This window comes from Gastrolobium bilobum, unplaced genomic scaffold (assembly GCF_033153095.1).
Source record: "Gastrolobium bilobum isolate Gb01-03AN ecotype WA unplaced genomic scaffold, APGP_CSIRO_Gbil_v1 utg11324, whole genome shotgun sequence".
NCBI lineage: Eukaryota > Viridiplantae > Streptophyta > Magnoliopsida > Fabales > Fabaceae > Gastrolobium > Gastrolobium bilobum.
In genome coordinates, this window is record NW_026897832.1 from 7,268 (window position 1) to 24,014 (window position 16,747).

General features: G+C 38.6%; 2 protein-coding genes across 2 annotated transcripts; both read left to right on the top strand.

The window, feature by feature from the left end:
• The first annotated feature begins 635 nt into the window (after positions 1-635).
• On the top strand, positions 636-1,868 carry LOC133310700 (uncharacterized). Its single transcript, XM_061511670.1, has one exon. The coding sequence runs from the start codon at positions 636-638 to the stop codon at positions 1,866-1,868; it is 1,233 nt and encodes a 410-aa protein (XP_061367654.1).
• A 13,529-nt stretch (positions 1,869-15,397) lies between these two features.
• Positions 15,398-16,498, top strand: LOC133310701 (uncharacterized). Its single transcript, XM_061511671.1, has 2 exons — positions 15,398-15,827; positions 16,047-16,498. Exons 1-2 carry the CDS (start codon positions 15,398-15,400, stop codon positions 16,496-16,498), a joined length of 882 nt encoding a protein of 293 aa, XP_061367655.1.
• Positions 16,499-16,747: the final 249 nt, after the last annotated feature.

Consider the following 16,747-nt stretch of genomic DNA (forward strand, 5'->3'; position numbering starts at 1 on the left):
TTTTAAGATTGGATTTTATTTTTATTTTTTTTGATATTTGAACAGTGCTACTAATCTCTTTTCTGAGTTGTATGCGAGGTAAAGAGCCAGAATTTCCACTTAATTTAGAGATTACCAAGACTGAAAAGAGATACAGAAAACTTGTTCGGTAGAAGCTTGCATTCGACAAGTTAGAGATTCTTTCTGAAGAAGCACGCACTATGGCAGGGAACAAAGAAGAGGACAATCCGCTCATGGATACGATTCTGACTCCATCGTTCAACAGGCCCAATGCGGGTATTGTTCAGCCGAATGTTGTCAACAATTGGGAGCTCAAGTCTTCCCATATTCAATTGGTAGAGAGAGCTCAGTTTGGAGGAGAGAATAATGAAGATCCTCATAGATTTATTGACAGATTCTTGATGATCTGTGACTCCACCAAACATCCCCAAGTGTATAATGATGCAGTCCGATTGAGGCTGTTCCCTTTCGCTCTTAAGGGAAAGGCTCTTAGTTGGTTGGAACGACTGCCTGCTGCAAGCATTCCAACCTGGGATGATTTATCACAGAAGTTCTTTGCTCAGTTCTTCTCGATGGAGAAGTACAACCAGATGGTGAATGATATCACCAATTTCACTTAATCTGAGGGTGAATCAATGTGTGAAGCATGGAACCGGTTCAAGGATTTGATGAGAAGGTGTCCTCAGTATAACCTGACTGCTGGTAATCAGGTTAGAATCTTCTTTAATGGTTCCAAACCTGAGGTTCGGATGGTGTTGAATGGTGCAGCAGGAGGCACTATTAAAACTCTGAGAGCAAACGAGACTCTTGAACTGATTGAGAGGATGGCTGCCAACGAAAACCAAGGGTTGTCAGCAAAGCCTAAGAGAGGTATCCTTCAACTGGAAGGTAATGATGTTGTGCTGGCTGAAAACAGTTTGTTATCTCAGCAAGTAGCAAACTTGACATCAAGGCTTGACAAGATGCAGCTTGCTGGTGTTCAAACTAAAGTTGTTGCCGTTGTGTGTGAATACTGCCAGGACAATCATGAATCTAATGAATGTCATACTTTGCTGTCTTCTGATCCTCCTCAACAAGTGCATGTTAATGGCGTTTGGTATGATCAGAGACCTCAACCACACAACATTTCGAGGACTCAGAATTATCCTTCTGGAGGCAATAATTTTCAGAGGAGAGTACAAGGAACTGGACTTGATTTCAAGTCTAATAATTATTTGCAGCCTCCACCAATTCCAGCTAAAAAACCTTCTGAGTTGGAGAAGCTAGTTGGACAAATGGTCCAACATTCAAATGCTTTTATGGAAGAGACTCAAGCAAATACCAAGAATACACAGGCTTCTATCAGAAACTTGGAGAATCAAATTGGCCAGCTGGCCAAACAAATGGCTGACAGAACTCCTGGTACCTTCCCTAGCAATACAGTTACTAATCCCAAGAAGGATTGTATGGCTGTCACAACTAGAAGTGGTAAAGTGATAGCAGCACCAGAAAAGCCAAGCACAAATGTGGAAGCTGATGAGAAGCTTAAGGAGGTTAAGGAGCCAGAAAAAGAAGTGGTAATTCCTTATAATGTTGAGAAGGAAATTGAAGAAGAGCCACATATTGTTGCTGAAAAGAAGAAATTTGAGCTGAATCCGGAATATGTGAGAGTCATGGCACCGTATCCAGAACGATTCAAGAAGGATGCTCAAAAGCAGCAATATGCAAGATTTCTTGATATCTTCAAGAAATTGCATGTAAACATACCTTTTGCTGAAACTTTTGCTAACATGCCCAATTATGCCAAGTTCATGAAGGACTTGTTATCAAGGAAACAAAAGCTTCGGGAATGCCAAACAGTAACACTCTCTGAGGAGTGTAGTGGCTGAAAGTAAAAAGAGGGCCTTGAAGGCCGTAGCATGTGAGAGGGGAAAAACAAAATTTTTCCGCAAGCGGAATACACATGCATATCAAGATACATACTTTAAGACGTATGTGATACCTTGTTCGTGAAAAACTCAAGACGATCAAAGGTAGGTCTGAAGGGTTCAGACCCTCTAACGTTGATCCACACCACCTGCGTCTAGATACAGGAACTCCTTCCAGTAAAGCCGCCAATTGATCACCACAAAGAGGCTTGCTATTCGCTCAATGTGTGATGAGAGGAGGCTATGTAAAAGTGTTTGGAAGAGTGAAGTTTTCTGAGAGAAAACCTCACAAAAGTGGCGCAGGAAATTAGGAGAGAATGGCTTGGTTGGTTTTCTAAAAACCCTAGAAGGAACATATATAAAGAGGCGCACAAGAGGAGCCTATTTGTTAAAAACAAATCATATTTTTAATCAATAAAAATCCCTTCCAAAAGGGCGCTCCATCAATGAGAGAGAGAATAGGATTTGTTGCAAATATCTCATCAAATCTTGCCAACAACATCCTATCATATATTTATGATATATTAGGTTCAAAACCTAATCAAATATCTGATCATAAATCATCATATAATCAGTTATATGGTGCGCCCCATATAGCCTAAATAATGACCAAATACATTTGAGTAATCAAATCACTCAAATATTCTCTCAACAGATTGTATCTTCTGGAGCTGATACTGATAACTAATCATCAGCCATATTAGCGCCCCATATCTCCTTGGGTTATGTCCAAGAGATTTTCTCTTGATATGTTCCAACAAGATCTAATCTTGTTATGTTCCAACAAGATCTTATCTTGTCTTTTTCAAACAAGATCTTATCTTATCCTTTTTCGTAATGAAACAATTTTCATAGCCAATTCTAATTTAATTATTAAATTCAAATATTAAAATATTAAAATTTAAACTTTCAAACATTCAAATTCAAATTTCAAATTTCAAATTTCAAAATTCAAAATTCAAAATTTCGAATTCAAATTTCAAATTTCAAATTCAAAATTCGAATTTCAAAATTCAAATTCACAATTTAAATTTCAAATTTTAAATTCCAAAATTCAAAATTTAAATGTTTGATAATTAATTAATTTAACTAATTAAATTAATTAGTAATGACTTGGACTATCCAAGCTCATTACATTAACCATGCGCCCTCCACCCCTTTAGGTGGAGTTCCAAACTACTTCTTGGGATAATAACTATTATAAGGCCCAATACTTTTAATGCTAGAGCATCTAGACAATTAGGTGTTTGTGTGTGACCATTAGGTCCAACATAGCCACTGACATAAATGGGCTTGGGCCCAATAAGCCCACAACTCATCTAATGACAACACAGAGCACTAGCAATGCTTTGTTGCTCCAGAACTAGTTAGATTAATGATTTGATCATCCTATTAAACATATTTGGTTGTCGTATGTTTGTCCCTTCGTCTCGGTTACCTTCCCATAAAACCTAGGGTAAAGAAACGTATCATCCCTTGTGATTTAGGGTTAGCTTTTTATGAAATAGGGAGTCTTCAATTTACTGACTCTAAAGGCAGATCATCTTATGATCTCTTTTACTATGTATAGATTCCCGATCACTGTAAATGTCATCCCGATTTCTCCGGTTTAAGGATAACCTAATCTCTCACAGAGATTTGACGAATTCCTTCAGCTTATCACCCTAGCCCTGTGCCCTATCAGGACAAGCCCAAGAGCATACCTATGAATCTCCATGTTTCAGGCAGACGAGGTATACAGTCAAAGCATGCCTTCTAGAACACAGTCTAAGTGATAACTTCTGGTCTAAGGAAAGACATACCCAAATATAAAGAGACTACTCTAATGATACTATCTGTGAGATTTCCTCATAGAGTCTCTTTGTGGGTCCGTTCAGTGCGAGCTATACTCTTATAGGTCCACCCACGACTTTAGCTAAGACATCTCCATCTCTGTAGCACATGAGGTCTATACCTTGTATCCATATACAAGTAGATAAGTCATGCTAGTCTTACCCGAGATTACTGACCCCATTCTCAGTATCTCTAGACTAGGAACATAATATTAGGAATAAGCATCCGGTATTCTTGAATCCTCATGATCGTGATCTCATCACAGATATTCAAGAGATACCTATTTTATTCCACGGGGTTTATCAAGTTATTCATAATATATTAACATTAATATCGAGACAGAATTATGAAACAAGATAAAGAGTGCTTTTATTTATTTGCAACAATATTAAAAAGGTCTACATCTATGTCCTTATTTAATCATAAGATTGTCTCTAGGACACCCAAATACTAACAGTGCCATCATACAGAAAAAGTTTCCATCCAAACTCAGTGATCCATGGAGCTTCAATATTCGCATTGCAATTGGTAATACTGATGTTAGCAGAGCAATGTGTGATCTTGGGGCAAGTATTAATTTGATGCTGTTATCTGTTTGCAAATCTTTGGGAATTACTGAATTAAAATCCACTATGGTTTCGCTTCAACTTGGTGATAGATCTTTGAGGAGACCAAGTGGTATTATTGAAGATGTTCTTGTTAAAATAGACAAGTTCATCTTCCCAGCAGATTTTGTGGTGTTAGATATGGAAGAAGGTACTGAAATGCCTTTGTTATTGGGTAGACTGTTCTTGGCTACTGCTCGAGCCATGATAGATGTTGAAAATGGCAAGCTTGAGTTTAGAATGTATGATGAGACCATCACCATCAACGTCTTTGACTCCAAGAAACAATCTTCTGATAAAGGCGATTGCTTTCGACTTGATATTCTAGAGCAAGTGGTGGAAGAAGAGATACCTTCTAGTCAACAGTCTGAGGAAGAACTTGAAATGCATGAATTAGTTACTTTGAAGGAAGAAAAAGTTGAGGTATTTGAAGTTCTTGAAAAGAAAGATTCTGACAAGGAAGATGGTGCCCCAAAGGTTGAGTTGAAGGAACTTCCAGAAACTCTTAAATATATCTTCTTGGGTGCAGAGGAGACTTACCCTGTTATCATTAACAAAGGGTTGTATTCTGAGCAAGAAACCAGATTGATTACAGTGTTGAAGAACCATCAGACTGCTATAGGATGGTCAATTTCTTATTTGAAGGGTATTAATCCCTCATTCTGTACTCATAAAATCCTCATGGAGGATGAAGTTTGACCAGTAAGGCAGCCTCAAAGGAGGCTCAATCCAACAATGAAGGAAGTTGTGAGGAAAGATGTTGTGAAACTTCTTGATGCTGGTATGATTTACCCAATTTCGGATACTGCTTGGGTGAGTCCAGTGCAAACTGTTCCGAAAAAGGGAGGTATCACTGTAATCCACAATGAGAAAAATGAACTTATTCCAACTAGAACCATTACTGGTTGGAGAATGTGTGTGGATTACCGGAGGTTAAATACTGCCACAAGGAAGGATCACTTCCCACTTCCTTTCGTTGATCAAATGTTGGAAAGATTGGCGGGTCACATTTACTACTGTTTCTTGGATGGATATTCTGGGTACAAACAAATTCCAGTGGCACCAGAAGACCAGGAGAAAACAGCCTGCACTTGCCCGTTTGGAGTCTTTGCTTATAGACGGATGCCGTTTGGTCTTTGCAATGCACCTGCCATATTCCAGAGGTGCATGCTCTCCATTTTTTCTAACAAGGTGGAGAAAAATCTTGAGGTATTTATGGATGACTTTTCCGTTTTTGGCTCTTGTTTTGATTTATGCTTGTTAAACTTAACTCATGTGTTAAAAAGATGCCAAGAAACAAATCTTGTACTTAACTGGGAAAAATGTCATTTTATGGTACAAGAGGAAATTGCCTTAGGTCATAAGATATCTGAAAAAGGGATCGAGGTAGATGAAGCAAAGTTAATGTTGATTGAAAAACTTCCTCCCCCTAATAATGTGACTAGTGTTAGAAGTTTTCTAGGACATGATGGGTTTTACGGGAAATTTATAAAAGACTTTTCAAAGATAGCTAAACCATTAAGCCAACTTTTAGAAAAGGATTATGAATTTCAATTTGATGATGCATGCCTGAAAGCTTTCAATCTTTTGAAAGAAAAGCTCACTACAACTCCCATTCTTGTAGCTCTTGATTGGAGTTTACCTTTTGAGCTCATATGTGATGCTAGTGCCTATGCTATAGGTGCAGTCCTTGGCCAACGTAGGAATAAATTGTTACATGTCATATACTATGCTAGCAAGATTTTAAATGAGGCACAAGTAAATTATGCCACCACTGAAAAAGAGATGCTAGCAGTAGTATATGCCTTGGACAAATTTAGATCTTATTTGTTGGGTCCCAAGGTGATTGTTTTTACTGACCACTCTACTATCAAGTATTTGATGAATAAGTAGGATGCCAAGCCCCGTTTGCTAAGGTGGATGCTCTTATTTCAAGAGTTTGACTTGGAGATCCGAGATAAAGCTGGAGTGGAGAATAAAGTGGCAGATCATTTGTCACGCATCCAGGAGAAAGAATTACAAGATGGTCCAGAGAGAGAAATAAATGACCATTTTCCTGATGAAAGAGTAATGGCTATATTTGTACCTCCTTGGTTTGCAGATATTGCCAATTACAAGGTGATAAAAGAGTTTCCTCACAACCTCACTAGGCAACAACAGAGGAAGTTCCTCAGCAATGCAAGGAGATTTCATTGGGATGATCCTTATCTGTATTTCCAGTGTGCTGATGGAATTATAAGAAGGTGTGTGCCAGAATTTGAAGTTCATGAGATCTTGTGGCACTGCCAAGTATCAAACTATGGAGGACACTTTAGAGGCAATAGAACTGCTCAAAAAGTCCTACAAAGTGGTTATTATTGGCCTACATTATTCAAAGATGCAAGAGATTATGTTGAAAAATGTGATAAATGTCAAAGAGCTGGAAACATTTCCCGTAAGGATGAAATGCCTCTAAATAGCATATTAGAGGTAGAACTATTTGACGTATGGGGGATAGATTTTATGGGACCATTTCCTTCATCATATTCCAACCAGTACATCCTTGTTGCTGTTGACTATGTCTCCAAGTGGGTTGAGGCTGTCGCGCTCCCCACTAATGATGTTAAGGTGGTTGTAAATTTCTTGAGAAAGAACATTTTCACGAGGTTTGGTGTACCAGGGGCAATAATAAGTGATGGAGGTACGCATTTTTGTAACAAACAGTTTGATAACCTACTGGCTAAGTATGGTGTTAAACATAAGGTTGCTACACCTTATCATCCTCAAACTAGTGGTCAAGTGGAAGTTTCTAACAGAGAGTTGAAGAGGATTCTCGAGAAGACTTTTGGGAACTCCTTGAAGGATTGGTCTAAGCGGCTGGATGATGCTTTGTGAGCATATAGGATTTCTTTCAAAACTCCTATTGGTACGTCACCTTATCAGTTAGTATTTGGAAAATCTTGCCATCTACTTGTGGAGTTGGAGCATAAAGCTTTCTGGGCTATCAAATTTTTGAATTTTGATTCAACAAAAGCTTTAGAGAAAAGACAGGCTCAATTGAGCGAACTTGATGAGTTCAGAAATTCTGCTTATGAGAGTGCCAGAATCTACAAAGATAAGACAAAGAAGTGGCACGACAGAAAGATTCAACCCAAGGAATTTGTGCCAGGACAACAGGTATTACTATACAACTCTCGACTGAGGTTGTTTCCAGGTAAGCTTAAATCTCGTTGGTCTGGTCCATAATTGTGAAAAATGTATTTCCATATGGTACAGTAGAAATATCTCCTCTCAAAGCTGAAAGACCTTTTAAGGTCAATGGGAGTAGATTGAAATTTTATCATGGAGAACATGTGAATAGAGACACAATTTCTGTCCCTTTGGCTTCACCTGAATCTTAAACGGTTCCAGTCAGGCTCGTGACATTAAACAAGCAATCACTGGGAGGCAACCTAGCAAGAAGAGTTAGTTTAGTTATTTTAATTTAGAGAATAACAAGCTGGGAATTTGAAATGACGCTACTGGCGTCATATCCACGCTCTAAGCGTGAGAATGTGAAACAAGTCCCACGCTATCAGCATGGTATTGACGCTTCTAGCGTGAGGAAACAGGAAGCTCCACGCTGTCAGCGTGAGACTCACGTTGGAAGCGTGAGAAATTCAAAAATGGCATCCACGCTATCAGCGTGGTTTTGACGCCACAAGCGTGATCGTTCAGAGAGACCCACGCTAACAGCGTGGTGTTGACGCTATGAGTGTGGGATTCAAAAATCAGAGTTTTACTTTTAAAACCCTAAAGGGGCCGTCCATTTTTTCCCCTCACTCAGCCGTCACCACCATCCTTCTTCTCTCTCCCTCTCATCACTTTCTCTCTCTCTCTCAACAAATCGACCTCCACCGTACACCATTTTAGCACCGTCACACACCACCCATAACCACCGTACATCACCACCATCCCTCTCCCTCTCGCTCGATCTCACCGACCATCACCTTCACCACTCTCCTTTACACCAACCCACTCAACCCCCATCAACGACCACAACTGATTCCAAAACCCATTCCCTATCGCGTAGTGGTGGCTGTCACAAGCTAGGGTTCTAATTTTAAGTGGGCATTTAAGGATTTTCCGAACGACTGTTCAGAGCTAGGGTTCTTAGATTTTTCTTGCAATTCTTCAATCCATCAAATGGCAGGAGACAAGGTAACAATCGATTACCTTTATTTCCTCTTACTCGATGATGATTGCAAGTGTAGGGTAAATCTGAACTCAATACTCCATTGTGCTAGCATGTTGATTTTCTTGATGTCTGTGTTGGAAATTCGTGTAGAAATTTGAATTAACTGTTTCATAAATCCTCAAATGTAACAATGCATGCCAAGTGTTTGTCAATTTTACTCAGAGATTATATGGAACAAGTAGGGCAAGTCATTTTTCAAGGTTGCATGGGGTTAAAATTGATTCATATTGTATGGACCTGGTACTTTTTGGCAAATATAGTTGGCATAAGGCAAGAATATGAGTTACATTAGACACTTGATGTTTGGCAATTGGATTATTGAAATGGATTTTTGGCTAAAACTTGAAACCTGGCATGTCAATTGTTTGACAGAATGTCTCAGTCAAATTACATGTAATTATTTTGGTAGCATTGACTGAGGGCATAATTTTTATGGAACTCATTTTACATTCTGAATTTGGATTTTGAAATCTTCACAGTTGTAGTGTGAACCATAGTGATTAATTCTCATATCATTGCTTTTAGTATTCTGGTCAAGCAGCTGATATTGTGATGATTTAATTGTTTTGGGAGAACTTCTGATTTATTTCTTTCTTTGAAAGCCTCTGTTTAAAAGACAAATCTGGGAATTGGGTTTTTGGTTTCCTGATATGACTAAATTTTGGCTATTGTTTCATGACATGATATTCACTGATGCATTTTCAAGTTATACATACATGGATTCTATTGTGTTGAAACTTTTCTGAGTGCAGGGAAAACAGGGTAAAAAGACCACAAAGGGAACTGGCCCAGGTAAGAACACGAGAGAGAGTAGTGCTACTGGCACAAAGAGGCCCAGGACCTCTTCTTCATCTGCATTTGACAGTACTCAATTCTTATCACTTGAAGCCTAGTACCGGTACTACAAGTGGTTTGTTCCAAAGAAAATCATTTCAGAAAGGTCAATCAGTTTCTTCCTGGATAGGGATTGTCCAGTTAGATTAACAGCAGAGAGGAGGGAATGGGAGAAGTTGGTGAGATTCCTTGACCGAGATCCAGCACAATTCTAAAAGAATTTTGTGCAAATGCTAACAAGGAGAAGGTAAATGAGACTCGGAAAAGTTGGGTGAGAGGACAGGAAGTCTCTTTCTCAACTGCAGCAATAGAGAGATTTCTGCATACTACACATGATCGTAGTAAAAGTTGCCATTTTGTGCAAACATTTAACATGATGCAGCCATCTAAAGGAAGAGGTCTTTATTGGGAAGACATACCTGAAATTGCTGAGAAAATCCATAGTGCTATTACTCATCCTTATTCTACATGGAAGCCAAAGAGTGGACATCCGGATGTGCCAGAAAAGTTGGATAGATTGGATCTTAATCCAGAAGCAATGTTTTGGCATACATTCATTAATTTTACTGTCATCGCATCCACTAATTTGAGTGATGTAAATGTTGAGCGAGCGGTATTGTTATATACCCTTATGGGAGAAGAAAATCTCAACATTGGCGCTATTCTATCTGAAAGGATAGTGTATATCATCACTCAAAAGAAGGCAGAAATTCACCTTGCACACATTTCTTTGATTGAGCAGCTATGTCTACAGGCTGGGTTGGAGATTTCTGATGACGAGCCCTATGATGTAAAGATCAAGTTAGAGATGACTCAGGCACACTTTACAACTATGAGGACTGAGTCCAGCCGTCATGCCCTCTGGAAGGCATCCCATGCCGCAGATGGAGCACCTCCAGAACCACCACCAGCATCAGAGCCTGAGGATGAGCCAGTGGCTGAGCCTTCTGCAGATTCCCTTCTTCTTCAGACTTTGGATCGCCGGACACAGCGGATGATGATTGAGCACCAGTATATGATGAGTATGAGGGAGAGATTATGCAGTGATCGAGGGATTGATACTGCGAGTTTTAAGCCACAGTTTTCACCTTCCCCACATCCAGTGGAGGCTGCACCACCGACAGTTCCAGCTGATGTTGATGCTGATATGGAGGATTCTTGATGATTTTGCATTGTTTCACATGTCACCCACTTCACCATCACATACATTTTGGTGGATATTATGGTTGGATTAGTCTCCTTTATGCAGTACTCTTTGATGTTTAATATGTTTTGTTGTTTAACAAATGTGTGTGTGTGTGTTCCACCTAGCAGAACTAGCTTCTTCGACTAGTATAGTTTGTTGCTGGGGACAGCAATATTCTAAATCTGGGAATTGGTCGCATGTTGTATATGCGAGACCTGCTAACTGCGGAATCACACAACAGAACGGAACAAAAATTCTATCTGGAAAAAGGGAGATACTTCAACTTTTGAATTTTTGATTGTTTAATAATTTTGCTGGTTATTTCAAATTTATCTTTAAAAAAAAATTGAATTCCTGAACAAGCAATCTCAGATTTGACAAAGCTGGCTTAGTACTATTGTGGATTGAATCATAACAAGCATCATATCTGTGAAGCATTCATTTGTTTTATATAATCTGAGCATGATGATTGCTCGTTTGTATGAATGTTCTTTGGTGAATTATTCTAAGATAATGCTTGATGTGAATTCTGGAAATTAGATTCTAGCTAGACTTATTGCTGTGAGGATTGAGCCTAAACAGACATTTTTTTTTTAGAACGGCCTCACTGTAGCAGTTTTCTAGAATTTGAACTGTTTCTCTGGCTTGCATGCAAGACTGATATGATAAGGGCACATTTATTCTTGTGAGCTTAGAGCCAAATAGCCTACCTAGCAAGAATTTCCATTGTTAAACCCCTTTGAGCTTGAGACCAATTTGTTCAAAAACCTTATGAAAGTTACTTAACCATGTTCCATTGACACACCTTGAGAGAGATTGAAATGCTGATTCCAAGAATTAGAATCAAGGTACTTCTCAGAAGAAAAAGTTAAGTAAATGAAAAAGAGGAAAGGTCTGAAAAATTTAAATGTAGCTTAGAAGAGACAAGAAAACAAAAGAAAGAAAAGGTAGTGAAAAAGGGAAAAGAATCCCAACATGTCAAAATGGCAGAATTGAAGAGCTGAGAAGGAACTAATGCCAAAAGTATTAGGATTTCAGTCTCTCCAATTTAATCAGTCTCTAACCAAAAGATTCTTACCCCTAAACCAGGCCAAGTTATAACCTATCAAAGACCTTTTGATCAGTCTATGCATGGCAAATGGGTTCCTCACTTTTAGGAACTTGAGAATATGTTCAAGATCATGGAATTATTGCTACATTGATGGAATGAGTGCAGAAACCTCAGACACTGAGTGATGAGAATGTATTTATCTGGTGAGGAATATTCAAGCTAGAATCCAAGTTCTTGATACAACTGAAGAGCTTTATTGTGAAGTTTTTACCAGGAAGTTATACATGCATAGCAGTTTGATTTCTTAAGATGTTTATGTTCATGTGTTCTTCACAGAGTTGATCTTGTTCTTTCTCTTTAATCTATTACATTGCTGAGGACAGCAACGTTCAAATCTGGGAATTGTTTGATATGCCTTCAGCATATGGGTAAATTCAAGCCAAAAAGAGGAAGATTAATTGTTAATCCTGAGTAAAAAGGCAATGCTTATTGTTGTTTTGCTGAAATTCTAAATCCAGGATTGTTCAACTGATTTTATGCTGATTTTGTAGGAAAGCATACAAATTGGAGTCAAATGGAGACGTGCCAAAACGAAGATCCACGCTCATAGCGTGGATTTCACGCTGATGGCGTGAAGAACCAGAAACTCCCACGCTCATAGCGTGGTGTTCACGCTGATGGCGTGAAACCATCCTTTCTCCCATGCCCAAAGTGTGGATTTCACGCTGATGGCGTGATGATTCAGAGGCAACCACACTCTTGGCGTGGAACTGGAGCTGAGAGCGCCAGTTTGCGAAAGTCAAAGACTGTCTTAAGAAAGGGCAATTCTGGAAAAGGAAGAAAGGGATTATAAAAACAGGCTTTCTATGACAGAAACGTCAGATTTTTGACGGCAGAGAAGAAGAAAAACAAGGATTGCTTCAGAAGGAGAGCTCCAGAGAAAATTTCATCTTCATCTTTATTCTTCCATTCTTTCATTCCAAGTAACATTGAATATTGATTTTTTAGCCATAACAATGGTTGGCTAAGTTTTCTTTTATCGTAGTTAGGGTCACAAACCCTATGTGAACCCTTGTTACGCGGATTGATTTATAATTGCTCGTTTATATAATTATCTTTATCTCTACCATGTTCGTATTTTATATTTTCTTTATTAGAATTGATCACTCTAATAGTTGATAATAGTCTGAGGGTTAGAACCCTAGATAGGAATATTGGGGTTTTCATCCTGAAAGGGAGTAGGATAACGGTTCGTATGCATGCTAGGAATAGATGTGTATTGTTGCGGATGTCTAAATTATTGAGTTCATCGCTTAATTTTCATGAGGGGTTGCTAAGGGATTAGGATTCCAATTGAGATTAAAGGGTTAAATTGCCAAGGGATTGGGATTTAACTAATTATTTTAGATAATAAATTATCCGAGTAATTTTATAAATGAATATTGTAAATCAATCCAAAGTAAGAAGTGGGGATCATAAGGTGAGTGCGCTCTAGCTACAATGTTTTTCTCATATTTTCACAAACCAATTTTTATTTTTATTGTCTATTTCTCATAAGCAAAAATTACAAAAATAAGTCTTTATTTTCAATTCTCAATTTCACACGAATCGACATTATTTGTCACAAACAAACCATTTGAACACTTCCATTCTTGAAAGGAACAATTAATTGATATACGATCACAATCCCTGTGGAGACGATACTCTACTTACTTTCTATATTACTTGTGCGATCGGTATACTTGTCGGTGAGCATCAATTGCACAATTACCCTATGTCTATCCCTAGATCACAAGGATTATGATAAATTTTTCAAGTCAGGGTTCATGCACCAACATCCCTATTGTCATACAATTTCCCTAAATCAATCTATAAGGAGCAAACTCATAGAAAGCATTAAAGACAGATAAATTTATTCAATTATAAAAAGAAAAGAATTCAAGAACAATTTAATCCATAAACATAAACGATTCAATTGGGTTCCATCTACCCCTAACTACATAAAAGACTAGCCTAGCATACTGAATTCAAAAGCAATAATAAAGAAAAGAGAATCCCAAGCCTCCGTTGGTAGGATGTTGACTTGGTTCCTCTGTGTAATTCTCTGGATTGGTTAATTGGTAAAAGTCTGTGAATAAGTGACCCTCAGCTCCCTATTTAAAACCATTGAAGACATATCTCCTAATCCTCCATTCAATCTTCTCATGAATCCCTATCAAATTTGTAATCAAATCTTTAATTGCTTCCTTTTCTTATTTAAGATCTTGCAAATTGGGTGACGGATTGAGCTTCGAATCTTTGTTATGATCCCTCTTCAAATCTTCCCAGGAATCTCTATCAGTTGATAAATTAAGACTGATTTGTTTCCGCTTCATTCAAGAAATATTACAATTCTGTATCCTGTGGCAAATCTCCTTAAATCTTCATTAAATCTTGGTTGACTGGTTCTTGTTTGGGCGCTCAAGCGCGCTACTGGGCGCTTGAGCGTCCTATTGAGCATGAATTACTGGATTTTGCCTGCCTTGACGCGCTCGAGCGTCCACTTGTGCGCTCAAGCGCGCTCCTCGATGGTGGATTTTTGTGAATTTGGGCGCTTGAGCGTCCTGAATTGCTCAATTAAGCTGTTTTCCCTGCCTGCACGCGCTTGAGCGTCTATTCTGTGCGCTCGAGCGTGATATTCTGGCCTTTGACTTGTAATATTTTGGCTTCCTTTGGTCCATCTCGAGCCGCAACTCTTTCTTATGAGTTCTTCATCACTTTTTAGCACCAATAAGTGTGGTTTTACCTTCAAAATGCAAAGAACTTCAAAACGTTAGCTCAAATTCATATCTTATGACTTATATGTTGTAAAACCTTGAATTCCATGCAATCTATGATATATTTCTCATATAATTTAGCCTAAAAATATGGTAAACCAAAGGTATATCAATATATATATATATAAATTAAAAATGCTTTAAGGACTTTATAGTCTTGGAACATTGCTTGGCCTAATGGCTCAGTCTCACATCTGCCTTTCTTTTGTTCCGATCATAGACCCCTCTTACTTGCTCATGGCAACTCATTTCCCCTTCCTAATTCTCAGAAACCCTTCAGATTTCTTGATGTTTGGCTGTTGGATGAGAGATTTAGTGGGATTGTCAAAGACTGTTGGGATGGAAATAACAACTGGTTGGAGGTCAGAGACTCTTTCCAAGATAAAGTCCTTCACTAGCATCATCATTCCTTTCAAGCTTTTCCTAGACAAAAAGGGCAGATCTTTGTCAAACTAAGAGGAATTGATAGGGTCTTATGCATTAACCCTGATCGTGATCTAAAGAGTCTCCAACGCTCTTTTTGGAGAAACCTTGGGAACATCCTTGTTCGTGAGGAGCTTTCCTGGTATCAGAATTCTCGCTTTAATTAATTAAATTTTGGTGACAGAAACACCAAGTTCTACTACTCCGTAATGATTATTAGAAGGAGGCGTATTAGAATTGACACTATAAAAAATGACCAGGGAGTTTAGATTTCCGATAAAGAGGAGATGGTTAACATTGCAGTTTCCTTCTTTAAAAATCTTTACTCCCAAGACTCCTCCCCTTTCATGGCCTTTTCCCTCACAGGAGCCTTCCGAAGCTTGAAAACCTTGACCATCTGAAGATTGGTAGCTTTTCTAGTGCGGAAGAAATCAGACAGGTGGTCTTTAGTATGGGGAAGCTTAAAGCCCATAGGCCGGACAGAATCTTCGCGACCTTCTTCTAATCCCATTAACAAGATGTTGGTATGTCTATTTGTAAGTTGGTGAATGAAATTCTTCACTTTTCTGAGAAAGTCAAAGAGATTAACCATACCCTTCTCTGCCTCATACCTAAGGTGGAGAAGCCTGACAATATGAAGAACTTTTTCCCCACTAGTTTATGTAACGTCTCTTACAAGATTGATACTAAACTCATTGCGGGCAAGTTGAGATGCATTATGACTAAATTAATCTCCCCCAACCAGTGTAGCTTTGTCCTAGGAAGGCATAGTGCATATAATATAGTCATTATGCAAGAAGTTGTTCATTCCATGCGCATGAAGAAAGGAAAGAAGGCATGGATGGCCGTTAAACTTAACCTGGAGAAGGCTTATGACTGCCTCAGTTGGGACTTCATTCAACAAACTCTTGTAGATATAGGTCTTCCCAGCATAATTGTTAATGTTATAAATAACTGTATTTTCGGTGTTTCTTATAACTTACTTTGGAATGGGAATAGGAATTAGACAAGGTGACCCAATGTCACCTTATTTATTTGTCCTTGTGTAGAACATTTAGCCCACTTGATCCAACTTGCAGTTGACAATAAGGATTGGAAGCCTATTTTTTTGAAAAGAAATGTCTTTCCCATTAGCCATTTATAATTCACGGATGACATAATCATGTTCTTTGAAGCCTCAGTTGAACATGGCTATGTGATGAAGCGGATTCTTGACACCTTTTGCAGTGCATCTAGGCAAAGGATTAGTAAGGCCAAATCGAGAGTTTATTTTTCCAAGAACGCCAGTTTCCCGAGAGCTAAGGAAATCTATGATAAACTTGATTTTGGTATCACATCGGACTTAGGCAAATACCTTGGCATTCTTCTCCATCATAAAAGACTCAGTGGGAACTCATTCTCTCATTGTATTGATCGAGTACAAAGTATATTAAATTCCTGGAATGCCTCGTCCCTTTCCCTCGCTGGGCGCGTTACACTAGCGAAATCTGTATTAGTGACTATCCCCAGCTATACCATACAGACATCTATATTACCTTTGTCAGTCTGCGATGCTCTTAAGAAATCCATTCATTATTTTATATGGGGCTCTAGTCCTAATAATAGACGCACTCACCTGGTGAACTAGAAGAAGGTTTGCAGTCCCATGCAGATTTGAGGTCTAAGGATGAGGAACTTACGTAACCTTAACTTGGCTTATATTATGAAATTGGGCCACAGTCTTCTTACCAATAAGATTTTTTTATGGGTTAAAGTCCTTATAAACAAGTACGATCTAGGATAGGGCCTTGTCCTAGAGATCAAAACCTGTAACCAAGCTTCGAACCTCTGGAGAGGAATTATGAAATCTTTGCACCTCATTCAAAAAGGATCGAGG

Excerpts from the sequence above, each read along its gene's own strand:
- LOC133310701 (XM_061511671.1), top strand. The coding sequence starts at position 15,398 with ATGTCTATTTGTAAGTTGGTGAATGAAATTCTTCACTTTTCTGAGAAA. Across the intron at positions 15,828-16,046 it reads TGTTAATGTTATAAATAACT|CCTCAGTTGAACATGGCTAT; the intron begins GTATTTTCGGTG and ends TGTTCTTTGAAG.
- LOC133310700 (XM_061511670.1), top strand. The coding sequence starts at position 636 with ATGTGTGAAGCATGGAACCGGTTCAAGGATTTGATGAGAAGGTGTCCT.